The sequence below is a fragment of the Manduca sexta genome, chromosome 9 (assembly GCF_014839805.1).
Source record: "Manduca sexta isolate Smith_Timp_Sample1 chromosome 9, JHU_Msex_v1.0, whole genome shotgun sequence".
NCBI classification, from domain to species: domain Eukaryota; kingdom Metazoa; phylum Arthropoda; class Insecta; order Lepidoptera; family Sphingidae; genus Manduca; species Manduca sexta.
Window position 1 is genome coordinate 10666923 of NC_051123.1, and position 17508 is coordinate 10684430.

The window sequence follows — 17508 nt, forward strand, 5'->3', positions numbered from 1 at the left end:
TACTTGTTTTCAAGCACGTTGCGTATGAGTGTGAGATTTGACTTTTTAAACTTTATAAATTGAATCTCGTTTATGTAGTCTGTAATTAGTAAGAACTTCTTACATATGGGTTCACAACTAAAAGCATAGGCAGAAGTGGTAATGTTACATCAATTTTACGTTAAGCTTCCTTCCCACAATGTGAGGAGAGGCGAGCCTGTCGCAACAATAAACGAATTCTAGACTCTGTGAGTTTCAGCATTTGTAAAAGGAAAAAATGCAGTAAACATAAGTGATTTAAAATTTATTTTTGAATAGCACTACCCCACGCTTCCCCTATATTTATTTGTACAAAATTACTTACTGCTGTTGTAGAATAGATTGGATCGAGTCGCTATGCGTTTTGCCCAAAGCTGCGTCTTTCTTCTTGTATTCTTCTTGCCATTTATTGATCTGGAAATTGTATTTATACGAATTATAGTACATTTAAATGATATAGCATGCAGTCAAATTAAACTGACGGACTGAACTGATGAATGCGGTATGATGAAGTTATAACGGGGGATAGCATTTAAGAATTAGATAGATTTATTAAATACTTTTTTAGGAGTGTTTAGTTGCAAAGGTGAGATGAACCGACAGTTTGAACAGATGGTTTGTGAATTCTTCTAACAAAGTATTATAAATTTTAATACAATTTAAATTATTTGTATGAAAGACGTCATTTTTAATCCAATTAGTTTACGGATTGAATACCCCATACATCTCTTTGTCAGATTTACATTTGTATAATGCAAAACAAGATAATTTTATCTTTTGTCAGGTACAAAAATCGGCTGTAATATTGTTCCTTCTCAATCAAATTTTTATGATGCCAGACCTCTTCAGCGTTCCGTTTGGAGTGCTGTTTGAGTTGCTGTATCTGATCGGCGAACCGTTCGCGGCACCGCTTGTAGGTGTGCAGCTCGGCGAGGAGTTCCCGCTCGGCGGGCGAGGCGCGGCAGCTCGCGCGCAGGCCGCGGACCACTGCGGAACACCTGCGACACATACATAATAACATATATATTTTATACTAGCTTTTGCTCGCGGCTCCGCCCGCGTTATAAAGTTTTTCGGGCTCAAGTTTACCGTTATAAAAGTCACGCTTATATTTTCCCGGAGCCTATGTTCTTCCCAGGGTCTCAAACTGTCTCCATACCAAATTTCATCTTAATACGTTGGGTAGTTTTTGAGTTTAACACGTTCAGGCAGCCAGATGCAGCGGGGATTTTGTTTTATAATATATTATTATAGAACTTTTAAGAGGAACAATCCCGTCATACTCATTCATCATTGTTGTATAACTTTGACCGTTTACGCAGCGAACGCAACGGAAGTTCTCATAACTAATAAATTTTCCCTGTTTTTGTAACATGTTTCATTACTGCTCCCTGCTATTGGTCATAGCGTGATGATATATAGTCTACAGCACTCCACGAACAAAGGGCTATCCAAACACAAAAATATTTTTCAGATTGACCCGGTAGTTCCTGAGATTAGCCATTACTGCTCTGCTCCTATTGGGTATAGCGTGATGATATATAGCCTATAGCACTCCACGAACAAAGGGCTATCCAACACAAAAAGAATTTTTCAGATTGACCCGGTAGTTCCTGAGATTAGCGTTCAAACAAACAAACAAACAAACTCTTCAGCTTTATATAATAGTATAGATGGTAAAGTGACCTCACTTCACCTGATGGTAAGCATAGGAGAGTCCAACGAGAGATGATTACCCCTCGCCAGTCGACACAATTATGTCGGCATGTTTAAAACCAGATATACACATTACAGTAGCTGATACCGGACCACAACACACTTATGTAAAATTTGCATATTCGTTAGCAGTTGTACCTTTCATACGCAAAAAGCACTGTTTCCGAGGAATACATATATAAATACTACATTAACCAACCCCCCTTCACATGTAGTGAAGCTTCTATAGGGGGTGCGCACCTCTTTGAAAGGCAATGTTTCATAGACTTCAAAGTTTACCTATATTTAATATCATCCTGGTGTTTCTCCGCGAGCAAACGCTTCTCTTCCAAAACAACCGATTGTAGTTGTACGTCGTCTATTTCTTTCTGAAAATTTTACAAATACATAATATAATATCAATACGGTTTGACCAAGAAAATAAAACCTCACCATATTGTGGTAAAATGTGTAACTGACTTTGTCGTAAGACAGGGTGACCCCAACATAAATGCTCAGTCGCTACCATGAGGACTGGGCGGTAGTAATAAGGTAATTCCTCCACGAACAAAAAAGAAAAACCGCCTAGCATGGTGGACGCTTTCCCGGTATTAAAGGAAGTCCGTGCCCACCAGTGATACATTACAAAATACAGGGCTGATGTAATTATTTATATTGAAAACTTATTAATGACAGAGCCTTTAGTTGTGTATATGGTGTTTGATGTTTGGTGTGTGATGTGTAGTGGTTAGTATGTGATGTGTGGTGGTTGGTGTGTGATGTGTGGTTGTTGGTGTGTGATGTGTAGTGGTTGGTGGTTGGTGTGTGGTGGTTGGTGTGTGGTGGTTGGTGTGTGGTGGTTGGTGTGTGGTGGTTGGTGTGTGGTGGTTGGTGGTGGTGTGGTGTGTGGTGGTTGGTGTGTGGTGGTTGGTGTGTGGTGTTTGGTGTGTGGTGGTTGGTGTGTGGTGGTTGGTGTGTGATGTGTAGTGGTTGGTGTGGTGGTTGGTGTGTGATGTGTAGTGGTTGGTGGTTGGTGTGTGGTGGGTGTGTGATGTGTAGTGGTTGGCGTGTGGTGGTTGGTGTGTGGTGTGTACCTGCAGCGCGTGCAGCCACCCCCGCTGCCGCTCGGCGAGCGTGTGCACGGCGCGCAGCTTGTCGGCGAGCGCGGCCGCGGCGCGCGCGAGTCTGCGCACGTACTCGCCGCGCAGCCGCACGCACGCAGAGCTCAGCGTCTGACACACACAATGTCAATGAGCACACACACGTCTTTTATCGTTGAAGGAATAGGCAGAGATGCAACTGGTGCACCCACTTTCCGCCATATGTATTCCTTCCTATGATGATAAGGGCAAGCTGATCGCCATATCGAGCACGAATTCCAGACTCCGGGCTGATATTGAATAGAAAACCCAACATCACTTTGCCTAACCCAAGAATCGGCACCAAGACATTAACAATGCAGTCGTACCGTAATACAACTACGTCACCGGCCACGATGATGGTAGTTAAGAGTTGATAGGTTTTCTTATAATTCTTTTCATCTCCTTTTTGTGTCTAAGGTGTACGGATCACCGCACACTAATATTGATTCACTTTAGCATCATAAGCAAATGTCACTTAGCATTACTCAAAATATATTTTTTCAGATCAGTTGCAATTAAAGCGGCATTCAGAATGGTTATTTCATTATTACTAAATCGTTCCCGTATCATACCTGTCATGTATGTGCACGCACAGTACACTACACAACATAATTACAAAAAAATGTAACTACAATGTGATACGGGGCCCTCGAGCTTTGAGGCCCCTTCTTGACCCATACCTACACTAAAGTAGGCAGGCGCCCAAAAGTTCGTACTGAAGGACCCCCCAACCAATTTTTATACAGAGCCCCTCTATGGTAAGCTACTGAGTCCTTTTCAATAGTAGATTATTTAGTACTCACTTCGAGACACTCCTTGGGGCTGGGCTCGTGTCGCCGGTCCGTGTGCAGGATCGGCTGCGACACCTCCCGCGTGAGGATGTCTTGGATGATCGACGAGAACGTCAGCTTCTGGCGCTGGAAACGAAGAAAAAATTGTAGCCAGTGTAACTACTGGACCTGATGAGACTTAACATCTCATGTCTCAGGATAGCGAGCGCAGTGGAATATCAAACAATACTTTGTAATTCAAGTTGTTGGGTGGTGTTTCTGCTGTTTATGGTCGTATCGTTTACCATTAGGCGAACGGCAAGCTCGTCTCATCATAGAAAGCAATAATAGAAAATAAAAAAAAATTGGCACGGCTATTAGACGATATCAATAAATGATCCTGATAGGGAAATTGGACCAATCAAAATAAATCATCTGTAAACATGTGAGACTAACTTCACTCCAATTGGTTAATTTCGCCCGTAGTTTATTTAATCAGTAGCTAGTTCCCAGTATTTTGAAAAAATAGTCAGTTAGAATGTTTTTGACAATTATTTCTGCAATTTTAAAATAATCGTAAACCAAAGTAATTACTGTTGTAGAACTTCGTAGTTCTAATATAATTTAAAATTAGAAACATTATGTCAAGTCGTGTAAATAAGTGCTCAATGATAAAAACATTCTCTGAATTTATCCTTATTTTACATTACACGTATAGTATTTCATTATTTTACTATAATAACATCAAATATAATGATTAACAATCATATAGGTGAAAATAAACAATGTTACCTCTTTCATCATATTGCGCAGGTCGTCTTGTTCAAGCGCGGGATTTTTCAGTTGAATTTCTTTGTACAGCTGTTCTTCTAAATCGTACGGTTCTAGAGATCTGCAATAGACAGTGGTTCGGTTAGATTATTTAACTAATGTTTTATTTTAAAGCTATTGGTATCCCATATCAAAGACAATTCTAAGTTCTAATGTGTTACTCAAAAGTTTATATTATCTTCGTTGTGGGCGAGGTTAATTGTGCCTGCAGGAAAGTGTATGTGAAACAGCGGCGATAGCTTAGTTGATTGTAGAACGGACTGTCGAGACGAATGTCTGCAGGTTCAAATCCCAAGGGCACACAGCTCTGACTTTTTTACAAAAAATATGTGTGTATTCTTTGTGAGCTATCGCTTGCTTTAACGGTGAAGGAAAACATCGTGAGGAAACCTGCATACTTGAGAAATTCTCTACTACGAATTTTCGAGGGTGTGTGAAGTCTACCAATCCGCACTAGGCCAGCGTGGTGGACTAAGGCTTATTCCCTCTCAGTAGTAGAGGAGGCCCGTGCTCAACAGGACAGTATATAATACAGGGTTGATATTAGGAAAGTGTTCATCGTAAGGCTTTTGAACATCTTACAAGGCAGTAACGCCCTATAATGATGGTTAAAGTGAGAAGAATCTTGTGATGTAAATCGAATTTGATTCTTGTCCAATAGAGATCCTTAAACAATTTTTGAAGGTCCATAATCAGTCGTCACCTGGCGATGAGCGCGCCGTCAGCGCACAGCACCAGCAGCGTGGGGAGTGGAGGGGCCGTCACCACCGCGCCCGCCGGCGCGCACGGCGCCCGCGCGCCGCCCGTGTGCACGACGTACCGCGACACGCTCGGCCGCGAGCACAGGCTCGCCAGCAAGCTCTCTGCGTCCTCTGGGGATAACACTGACGCTTACGACTCACGGAGCGGGACGTACCCGCGCCCGCGCGCTAGGGGATACAATATATATATGTGTAGAGTCCAGTGTGAGTGTACGCACCGTCCCCGCGCGCGTAGTGCGCGAGGCTGGCCAGCGCCGGCAGCGACACGGCGTGCGCGCCGCCCGCGTGCAGCGCCGCGTACGCGCCGCCCGCGCACTGTGGGGACAAGAATATACTCAATCGAAACATAATTCAAACAAATCCATCAGTTATTAACTGTTTTGTACATTTGTTTTGATATAATTAGCGATCAAGTGTTAAAACTTAGACAAAAGAATGTCTTAGACCGAAGATTCTCAAACTTTTTTCTTATAGACCCCTCATTCAAGGATTTACTTGTTTCCGTTGACATCTGTTTTTTTTGGTTACGCAGAGAAGGTGCATTACAAATACCGCCCCGCCACCGCGTGGGGCGTCTGGACAGTTATGCTCGGGTCACCGCGCCCCTTACGACCCCTGTCAATATTATCTACCTACGTTAGTGAGGCCAAGACGACATTTTAGTACTTAACTATCAAATCAGATAAATTTTCGTGAACCCGATCTTTTGGACACGCCAACGTAGACCCCCGTCAAGTCTCCCGTGGACCCCTGGGGATCACCTGGAAGACTTTGGGAATCAATGGTCTAGACGTAGTGTGCTTCAATGACACTAAAACTAGTTGACCAAGGATTATAAACTAGTGTGCGTGACTACGTAAATATTTCCAACTCCTCCTGTCTTTCTATTTGATTAATTTCGTTGCGGGATAATGACAAATTAGTTTTCCCTACTCGCCGAGCTTTAACGCTCGGTGTCATAAAATGCGTGCCACTGCTGATCCTGGCTTACAGGAGTTGTAGTGGTGGATGTGAGGGCGGGAAAGTCTCTCTAGTGTACGTGACAGTTACGTCATTCGTCGTTGCGTCAATATGATACAGCATATTGCTGTACCTACGTAATTTTGCTTTGCCTTGTGTGCGTGCATAATGATATCAGTTGGTGCACGTTCCCCGTTACTTGCCCATAAACAATAAAAACACCATCTCACACATTGAATTATGAGACACCATCCGATACCTTGAATTACAAAGTATTTGGTATTCCACTGCGCTCGACATCCCGAGACGTGAGATGTTAAGTCTCATTATGTCCAGTAGTTACACTGGCTACAGTGTTCTTCAAACCGGAACACAAGTGAATACACACTGCTTGACGGTAGAAATAAACATTACAGGCGCACCAACCCAAGCGGACTCTCACATATGAGAGACCACCTTTAAAGCAAGCAATAATTCATAAAGAAAAATATATAGAGGTTCATTTTGACATTGCGTTACTAAATGAAACCACATACTCATCTTCAACTTTGCTGACGTTGTGCCAAAAATCATCCATTAATAACAAATATTTTCACCGAAAATCCTGGTTTTAGTTTTCTTATTTTTTGATCATTTTTTAGTTTAGCGAATATGGCGTGTGCGTGGATGTATTTCTGACTGAAAATACGATATTGTCGCTGCGACGAATTCTCTTAGAGAAGTAATAGTGGTATTAGGGCGCGTAAAATTAAAATCACTTTTTATTAATATTAATTTTGTTCGAATCTTACACTTTTTTATTTTACATCTAAGACACAAGTAACTTGTTGTATAGTCTTATTTCCAAATAGAAAGGTATGTGGTTTAATTTAGTAATGCAATGCCGAAAGGACCCTGTTTAGTGTCACTTTTACTCCAAGAATGGTTTTCACGCAGGCGAAGCCACAAAATACACCTATACAAGATAAATGGTAAACTCACCTGGATCAGCTGCACTGGATAAGAGTATTGTAGCGCGTCGTCCTCCGAGTTCAGTACGATGTTCAGTTCGACGGTCTCCACCACGTACAGGGCGTGGCTGTCGCCGTTTGCCGCTTCTGATTCGTTACTCTACAATATATGAACATCATTACAGACTTAAAAGAGTTATAATAAATATATAAATAATAGTATCAGTATTATATACTGTCCCACTGCTGGTCACGGGCCTCCTCTACTACTGAGAGGGATTAGGCCTTAGTCTACCTCGCTGTAGTGCAGATTGGGAGACTTCACACATCCTCAAAAATCCTATAGAGAACTTCTCGGGTATACAAGCTTTTTCACGACGTTTTCCTTTACCGTTAAAGCAAGCGATAACTCACAATGAGTACACATATACTTTTAGAAAAGTCTAAGGTGTGTTCCTTTGAGTTTTGAACCTTCGGACATTCGTCTCGGCAGTCCGTTCCAACTAACTCTAGATTATCGCCGTTTTACAAAAAAAAAAAAAACTAAATAATAATAGAGTTATTGTCTTATTTTGAATGAAGGTTTTTCTACTCAGTAACAGCTCGGAATCTAGAATCTGTGCCCGATACACATTGACTCTGCGCTCGTATGAATTGACCCTAATTTCAATTCCGATGGTCGATGGCAATTAACCTTCCAAAACATCCACATCGGTCGAAACTTTCTTTGGGCTCCATTTCTTAACATCAGGTACAATGAAGCCACTTTGACGAACTTTGAAAAAAAAAAAACACCTCCTACTCGTAGTAATCGGCACTTTCATTTGGCTTCACTTCTTAAAATCAGGTGCAGTGAAGTCACTTTGTCAAAAAAAAATAGCTCTTAAGTGTAGTATCATAGTACTCACATTCGGCAGCAGCAAACAGTGGTATATGGACGCGGTGCAGGTGGCTATGATGACCATGGGCGGCACGTCCCCCCCGCCCAGCGCGAGGATCGAGCACGACTCCGAGCCGTAGTTGTCGTCCGCTGGGGGGTAGATCGCGATCGGCCCGGTCAGCTTCGGGTGGGGCGGGCTGGAAGTTAATAATACATCTATATAACATCTTACAGTATCATAAATTCAGGGGTAGGCAGAAATGCCGATGAATTGATCAGCTTATTGCCATTTAACAGACAATTTTTTTATGAAAAATTCAAAGTCAATTAACGTGACCCGAAAATCGAACCCGATACCTTCATACTCGGTACCGCATACGCCACAAAAATACGTCAACTAACTTTCATAAAAAAACTGTATTTTTTTTCTATAAAGCTCTGCACTTTACACCGTAAACTGACTTTAAAGAGCAATATTAGAGTTTTGGTTGTCGTGACACAGCTTCTCCTGAGATGGCCACATAGTGGTCCCGGTTTGGATATGAAACATGTTTTAATTTTTGTTTCTCACTTTTATATGTAGAGTCATTTTTACATTTCGTTACTAAATAAAACTACGTACTCGTTTCCTAACATTGTGCAAAAATACATTAATGAAAAACAATTAATATTTTCGCCAAAAAACTTGATGTTGCCGCTTAACAAATTTTCTTGTAGTAATAATGGCCTTGGAACATGTAAAATTAAATTGCTTTTTATGAATATTTAATATACAATTTTATTTTGCACTCATTGTTAAAATAACTTATGGTAAAGTGTTCTTTTCGAGAAGTATATGGTTTTAAATTCATGTACCGCGACAATACATTATTCTTTCTTTCCATACCTTTTACTCTCCAAATCACACGACAGCATGTAAACCTCGCCATCTCCCCTCAGGATGAGCAGCTGGTCCCCATCCGGTGTGGGGGTGAAGTCCACCGCAGTGTCTCCGAGGCTGTCCAGGATCGTCTTCCCGGCGAGCAGGCTGGACGGCTTCGGGCCGATCGTGTACACCTTGACGAGCTTCGGGCCCGAACGGAGAGCTATGTTATACAGTCTGAAATCGAGAGATGTATTTCGGGTTTGGAGTTGTCAACATAACGATTAATGTAATATTAACTACTAAACGTCCCTATCCTTGAGGTTAAAACGTCTCCTTAGATCATGATTTTGTCACCCGCATTGCTCTGGAGGGAAGTGGACAATTAATATTTCCAACTCCGCCCTATCTTTCTATTTGATTAATTTCGTTGCGGGATAATGGCATATTCGTTTTCGCTGAGACTCGCTGAGCTTCACTGCTCGGTGTCATAAAATGCGTGCAACTGCTGATCCTGGCTTACAAGAGTTGTAGTGGTGGGTGTGATGCCGGCAAAGTCTCTACTAAATGGTCTGGTCTTACAGCTTAAAAATACACACACACACACACTTACACCTTTCGTCCCCAAAGGGGTAAACATTAGTGCAACTGGTGCACCATCTTTCAGAGAAGTAAAACCTAATATCATTGCTCGATCCATGAATGAAAACCGAGACTTCAGCATTGCAGTCGTACCGTAATACAACTACGCCACACAGGCAAATTCAAAATATTACTTAAAAAAAATATACAATTTATGTTAAAATGAAACTTTGGAAAAAACGTTATTGGCTACGTGCGGAGTGTATACTAAAGCGATAGCAAAGCACGCCGTTGAGGAAATTTACAACTTTACTGTTGTAAACAGAGAAAAATATCAACATGACTTCGATAACCTTTTCAATCTGTTTTGTATTTTGAACTACCACAATGAGCGGCTTGTCTGAAACCTACGTAAGTAACTATTATATTACCTGATAGTATTATCAGAGACCAGCACGAGGACGTGTGACAGTGAATTCGGATGCCAGTGCACGCGACGGACATCTCCCAATGTGTAGAGGAACCTCTCGTCGAGTGACACGCTCCTGAAAAAATACAAACAACATTATGAGAACGATAGGAAAATATTTGGTGAAAAGTGGGTGGTGCCATGGTTGCACCTCTGGCTACCCCTTGAAGGATAAAGATTGTGATGCTAGTGTGAGAAGTGGGAACAGACCCAAATTGATTTTATGTTATTGAAGGTATCGATTGGTATATCGTTTAAAGATAATCTAGTATGACAGAGAGTTTTTCGTCCGTTTTTTCTGGTAGAAATTGCTTTTCGAACTGGCGACAAATATATACATTAAACAAACAATAAATTATTAACATTTTTTATCATACCATTTGAATTCTATGAATATTTCATAGTCATCTTTTCTCTCTCTTGCTTCAAGACTTTCAGGCAACATTGCAAACGTTTCAATAATCTGAATTCTTATCTTTCTGAAGCATCAGAGGCGATTTGAAAACAAATCTGCTTTCATTTTTATTTCTTTTACACATACAAACAACACACAACACCCAAAGCCGACGGTAGATTACCGCAAAAACCGCCATATTTAAATCATCCAACAAAATACTTGGCGGGAAAAACCATAAAAACGTTCCCCCGCACAATCTCCTATACCTGCCGCCTTCAAAATCCTTTTTTAAACACTGCACCCATTATTATCGGGGCAAAAAAGGCTTCATTCATTATTCCGTATGATAAATACGCGGCAAGGATGCGAGCCGGGGCCCTTAGGTGGTCTGTTTCGGCCATTATTTGATTACGCCCGACCGCCATGTTTTTTTTTTGGACGCGCGCTTGTTTATCCGCGCGGGAAACTGCGATCGTCTTTGCTAATGAAGAATTTAAATTTGGAACTATTCGTTACAATCAGCTGAGCGTTGGCAAACGAAGGATTTTGTTACCAGCTTGAGTCAGGTGGAAAAATAATTGAGACTAATCTTGAAGCAAGATGTGTCATATTTACCCCAATATCATTTAGAGGTTTTAGTGTTTAAATAATCAACATCTGACAAATAACTTTAAAAACTTATACGTTTATATTGTTAAGTAGGATCGACACGTTACCTAACTATGTTGTCCCATTGGTCTAGTGGCAGCGTATGTAGGTTTTCGAACGAGAGATGTTAGCTTTGAATCCCAGTTTCGCCGGCATTTCCGGTACCCTGGGTGGACCTTAAAAATTAAGCTAAACCCTGCCTGTAATACTTTCGAAAAGCATATCGATCCTAAATTGGTAAGAGATAAATTCAGATGAATAAACAAATACCAAGTATACTTAGAACGCCTTCAAAATGCTTGCTTTGTAAATCCATATAAAACACGCGGCACTTGGCGGCAAATTTTAAGGCGCCGTTAATTATAAAGACTGAGAAATTCCATTCAATCGATCTCACAAGTTTTACTCATCACTCAATACAAACAAATGAATTACAAATCCACGTAACCCTTTCAATGCACATGAAATCATTACAAATCCGATGCGATGTAACCGTGCGATGCGCGCTGCATTACCGACCGACAAACTCGATTCACACTCGCACGCGCCCAATGTGATTACGCGCGTTTATTTGACGTGTAGCATGGCCGAATCCCGAATGCATGCCCGAAGCCGAAACTCCGATGGTCCCTATTGACGAATTAGTGTTATAGTGAAGTTCTGCTATGCGTTTTGTGGTGTTAATATTTGTTTCGTTTTATGTTTTTGTGTGATAGAGATGGTAATGATTTTCGGTTATAAATTATAAGTAAGCACGAGTGTTGATTTCTTTAGGATATTTGGTATTGAGTCCGTAACATATTTCAGTTATCCAAAAATTAACGACTTTAGGTAATAACAGAAAGAAAACATTTATTTAGAGCTATGTTCGGAGTCTATCTAAAAGACAAAATTCGTAACGAAGTGATCCGTTAGAGAACCAAGGTGACCGACATGCAAGTTAGTAGGTTGAACTGGCTATACACTACACTGGCAACTATTTGTGTGATACATTATAATGTATAAGAAATGTTCATACCTATGAATTAGGCACAAGAAAAAAAAAACAGTTTTTTATATTTAGATATTAACCTACATTATGGTGCACCACAACTGTGCCAAGAGGATCTAACTCTAAAAGTAAATGCTTGGCGCCGATTTTCATCAAGATTCTTGAGTAACGTAACAAACCCAGAAACAAATAAATTAAATATGAAATTTGTAACCTAACCTGTTAAATGCAAATATTATTTAACGGACTGATTTTTCTATCAGGAAGGTCTATTTACGTGTGCGATGCTGTAACCAATACCAAGTAGTAAGTATTTTATTTGACTGCGACTCCGCCTTTGTGAAAACGTTTTTCTGCTATAAAAGTCTACAGTACGCATGAGTAATGTAGCTTCCTATTAGTGAATAAAAAATCAAAATCGATTTAGTAGTTCCTGAGATTAGCGCGTTCAAACAAACAAACTCTTCATATATATCAGTATAGATTACAGAGTAAAATCGGTGTGTAGCAGACTCCTTGATAACCTTTTACGCAGTCGATTTTCTTTCTATGTCGCAGTACATAATTGTACCCACCGTTTCATATTGTTCTTAGTAATGAGAATTGTTGTATTCCTACGTAATAGAAATTCCTTTTAACGAAGTCTTGTTCGAGTTCCACATTTCTCGAATGAATAACAAGCACTTTGTTCCATATACTTTCTTTACCCCTCCTGACCCGTCGCCCTACAATTAATCACAAAATTAAAATATCAAAAAGACAAAGAGCTCACACATTAAGGCAACTAGGATAAAAAGCTTTAAAAAATTACAAATGGCCCGTGCGCCGCACGAACCGGCGCGGCCGGCGCTTCTCCGGAACAAAAACCGATAAAAACCGACGCAAAAGGATCCGATCCGGTAAAAAATAAGAATCAGACAAAACGCCGGACGGCCGGTAACCTCTATACGTGTCCAGTGTTTTTTTTACGAGCCCCGAGCCCTTTTGTCCTTCCGGGACCTCTTTTTTAAATAGATCAGGGAGAGAGGGCAAGTGAAGACCGCCACCCTGAAATATTATTGTGGATTTTTCTGCATGGCATTCATAAATATTTCCCCGGGCATGGACCGCTGCCGCCCCGCCCCGCGGTCCGGGATTTACTCGAATCGGCGCGGAATTATAAATTCGGTTAATAAAATATGATACGATAAGACCGCCGGTTTTTTTTTTACTCCAGCGGGCGGACCTCTATTATATTTTGTTTAATTTAAATATGAATAATTAAATTTAAAAAGGAAATCTCTGGGTCTAATGAAATTTTTGTTTTCGAGATAATGAATTGAAAACACTCGCTTGTCGCGACGGTCGGTTATTTTCTTTTCTCGCTCGTTCGGATTCACGGCGCGTTGTAAAATGTGCCCTGAAAAAATTATATTTAAAATGTGTTATATTCATAATTAATATGGAAAAATGAATTAGTATTTTGTTACGCTCGCCGCGATGGTATCATCGCTGGAACACACGGTTTCATGTTTTTTCAGTAGAGGTTCAATTTTATTTTTCAAAGCTCGATTTAATTTAAAAATGAACGCAACATCAATTCGTAATTAGTGCTCTTCGGGTATTGTTTTCATAAAAATGTAATGGAAATAATTTTTATTCCAGTTGTGTGTTTTTAAAGCTCTTCACTTAAACCTCTCTGAAATATTGCACATTACATGTTAATAAGCATTAATAGGTTTTACCTAGGAAATATTACTTCAATTTAGAAGTCAATACAATTCTTAAAACATTAGCAAGAATAAAACATACCGCAGCGACAAAAGAAAACATAGAAAATAAAATTAACACAAAAACCTAATGGAAATCAATATAAACCGCTAATAAAACCCAAATTAAGATCAAAAGGAACTGCAACAGCGAGAACAAAACGTCGCGTCCGAGCGGCGAGCGGCGAGCGGTCGCAAGCCCGCATTGTCCGACTCCAAAGTGCCTTTAATCAACACAAAACTGGCCGATCAAACGGACGCGCCTCCTCGCACAAAAAGGAGAATATTAAACAAAAAACACATCGATCCGCGGCACCGCACGCCGCGGCCACCGCAACGGATTAAAAACGTAACGAACGCACAAAAATATTCAAATACAATACTAACAAATTGATACAAACACTCATTAGGCGCGGATCGCGGAAGGCGACGCCGGGTAGCAGGGGAGACGGGGCCGCGCAGACCGGGGCCAGGGGGGCGCGGCGGCGGGCGCGGGCCCGATCTCGCCGACATTACAATCCACATCCAACGTACAAATATTATCTAAAATTCCTTCTCATTTATAATCCTTTTGTGTCCTCAGAGCGGTGTCCTCCGTCACATCCTACCCCCCGAACGCCCCCTCAGCCGCCCGGTGGGGTATTTTTATATTTTTAATCGCGTTGGGCATTATCCAAATGGACATTGGCGGCGACTGCCGTCTACATGATAAATTCTACTTTCGTTCGACACCCGCGCAATGTTTTGTTTCGTCCCTTGTGAGGCTTCCTTTATTGGCAAAAAAGGAATCATTAATAACCGGTAGATTTGTCCTTCTGTGAATGACATTGGTACTATTAAAAAAATTGTCGGCGGTCGGCGGCCCTTTTTCCTTGAACTGTATTCGCGTCTAATGAAAATTGATTGTGGCAATCTGCGATCGTTTGATGCAGATCCGAAGCGCGGTACGAAGACACCGCGCTATTCTTTTCTGAACTTGATCGATGACATCGAGTCGAGCAATTAACTTTTTCTAAAGCCTCAAAATATATTCAATTGTATTTTTATGCCACAAAAATGGGACTAAAAGTTAGCAATTAGTATTGGATCCAAATTGTCGCAAATGAGGGAGTGACATCACTCACTACGTCCCTCTATTGACATCAATTAACAGAATAAGAAGATATACTCAATTACACACATTTCTCTTACTCCATGCATCTCCTAATGCTATAGAAAATAACACTATTTTGATAGCCGATTCTGCTCCATCCTCCATCTACGTTCTCATTTGAGTCATTAGTACAACGGCCATTAGTGGCCCGGACAAAAACTCCGACAGGTGTATGTACCCGACGGGGTGCACTTCGATTGCAATTACACACCACCTGAAGAAGCCGCTTTCACGATTAGAATTTTAATTAACGAAAAACGTACAGACATAAATTGATAACCTCCTTCTTTTTTTGGAAATCGGTTAAAACTGCATAATATGGGCTCCACTCCATTACCAAGAGACAGTCTGATAATTATTCTAGTAGTATTTTATTATAGTGCTAGTCATAATCGCCCAAAACAGTTTGATTGCCCCAAAGAATCGAATGCAGTACAAGATTATTCACAGATCAAATACGTCACTACTACATAAAAAATTTAAATCACATAACAAACTCCACCATAGTATAAAAACATTCAAAAGACTCAAAACCAATGATACACCAATAAAGTACCACAGAAATCCCTCCATTAATTTGTTGGCGCGGTCGGCTGCACTTTTTCATACAAATACACTCAGAGAACATAAAAAAATATCAAAAAAAGCACTTTTCTATATGCAAAATAGTCTGACCGCCGTACAAAGGGATCTATACGATTTCAATTTAATACATTGGGGTGTATTTATGTCCTATTGGTCGGTTGGATCGGCAAATTCGGGGGATATTTAAACTTTTCCTTACGAATTTTATGTCACGGAAGATATTGCTCGTGTTTAAAACGCTGGGGTGGTTTCCCGGTTATTGTTTCGTGCGGTCTTAGTTTTTGATCGATGGGCCACTTTCGTAAGCCTTTGATTTATTTTTTTGAAGATTTTTCGTCTATTTCAACTTGGGATGTTTCAATAAAACTTTTATGTTTATATGGGTAGTAAGATTACTGAGGGTCCATCATTCCCCGCCTTCCTCAATTTTTTTTCCTTTCTTGACTATAGTTAAGGGAAGTTCTTTGCCATCGTAGAAGTAGTGGTTATAACGTTTAACTCGTCAGAGACTTAGCACTTTACCAGATATTTAGACGAAAATGGTTTAGGCTAAACTGGTGTACCCTACACTCATAATATTATATAGATGACTAGCGACCCGCCCCGGCTTCGCACAGGTGCAATGCTGACTATTTAATGGATGTTATTATTATACATATAAACCTTCCTCTTGAATCACTATATCTATTAAAAAAAACTGCATCAAAATCCGTTGCGTAGTTTTAAAGATTTAAGCACACATAGGGACAGAGAAAGCGACTTTGTTTTATACTATGTAGTGATGTATGGCTTTCCAGTATTATTATTTCTTCGACGTTTTTTTGCGTGATGGATTTCAGACGATTCATATCAAAACCGATCCAGAAAAGTCCTTTTATATCCAAGAACGACAATATCTACTTTACGTAGTACCTTAATGTCAAATTTGTCATAACGTCAGCTTGGTTGACTGCATAAAAATGCCTTAGCTTCCAATATAAAACACGTAGACTAGAAACGTTTCAAATTCCACAAGGTTAATCGTATAAATGCACGCGCACGTGTATCCGAAAGCTTACCAAATGTTTACGAATAGCCGGCGGTGCGATGCGGAAAGTGCGGAAAATGCGAAAATTGCGAAAATTGCGAAAAACGCGGAAAGTGTCGAGCGACGAGTGTCGATGGTGGACGCGACACGTGAGGAATTGGCCGCCGACGGGGAAATGCCTCGATCGGAGTGTTTTGATACTTGGCCCAATTATTTTGCTCATCGTATCACCTGTATTATTTTATACTAGCCAGCGTCTCAAGTCGTTTGTTATCAAATGTTCATTAAATATTTTGTTGAGGATTTAGTTATTGCCTTTACTCGACATGTATACGAAATTCTAAAATTTCCAATATATTTTTTACCTTGGTCTTGGTTTTTTATAGTGCTTAATAAGCAATACAAATAAATTATTTTACCAATAAACAGCATCATGTCTGAATATTATTTATCTTATCGGAATTAGCGAAATTGGGAGCAAAAAAGCGTTATAATATATAAAGAACGAATTTTTACGCATAAGTGTTATGTAGTATTTACTTAACAAAAATATATCCAACAATTCCTTTTTAATCGTAATCTCATTTTCTACAGAACATTTATATTATAGAGGTTGAAGGGGTTTGGCGGGGTTACACAGTGACCAATCCAATAGATTCTAGACGATGTCAATTCTTTCATCTTTTTTTTTGTTAATGACGAGACGAGCTTGCCATTCGCCTGATGGTAAGCGATACGACCGCCCATAAACAGTAGAAACACCATCCAACACCTTGAGATACAAAATATTGTTTGGTATTTCACTGCATTAAGTTACTTTAAATATTCTATCGTCCAACGATCAAGCACGCTCGGCCGCGGTATGGTTTTATCGCACCGCACACGATCAGTTCGACGCGTCCGCTCGCCGGTACGTTCGCTCCTTTTTTTCCCGCAAACCTCCTTTCGACCGCCGCGACCAAACTGTTTAATGATTTGAAAAACGTGTTCTATCAGCCTTTACTCTGTAACAACCGAAAAAAGCCGACAACAAAGGGTT

General features: G+C 40.4%; 1 protein-coding gene across 1 annotated transcript in view; it reads right to left on the reverse strand.

Moving 5' to 3' along the window:
* Positions 1-323: 323 nt before the first annotated feature.
* The window catches only part of LOC119188823 (nuclear pore complex protein Nup88-like), a 132758-nt gene continuing 115573 nt past the window's right edge, over positions 324-17508 (reverse strand). Inside the window, exons 3-14 of the mRNA XM_037436830.1 lie at positions 9883-9996; positions 8894-9106; positions 8036-8204; positions 7159-7287; positions 5436-5532; positions 5160-5328; positions 4418-4517; positions 3659-3772; positions 2808-2945; positions 2014-2102; positions 860-1016; positions 324-432 (exon numbers count right to left, since the gene is read on the reverse strand). Coding sequence (XP_037292727.1) covers positions 340-432; positions 860-1016; positions 2014-2102; positions 2808-2945; positions 3659-3772; positions 4418-4517; positions 5160-5328; positions 5436-5532; positions 7159-7287; positions 8036-8204; positions 8894-9106; positions 9883-9996 — 1582 coding nt within the window. The 3' untranslated portion in view covers positions 324-339. The remainder of the gene's footprint in view (positions 433-859; positions 1017-2013; positions 2103-2807; positions 2946-3658; positions 3773-4417; positions 4518-5159; positions 5329-5435; positions 5533-7158; positions 7288-8035; positions 8205-8893; positions 9107-9882; positions 9997-17508) is intronic.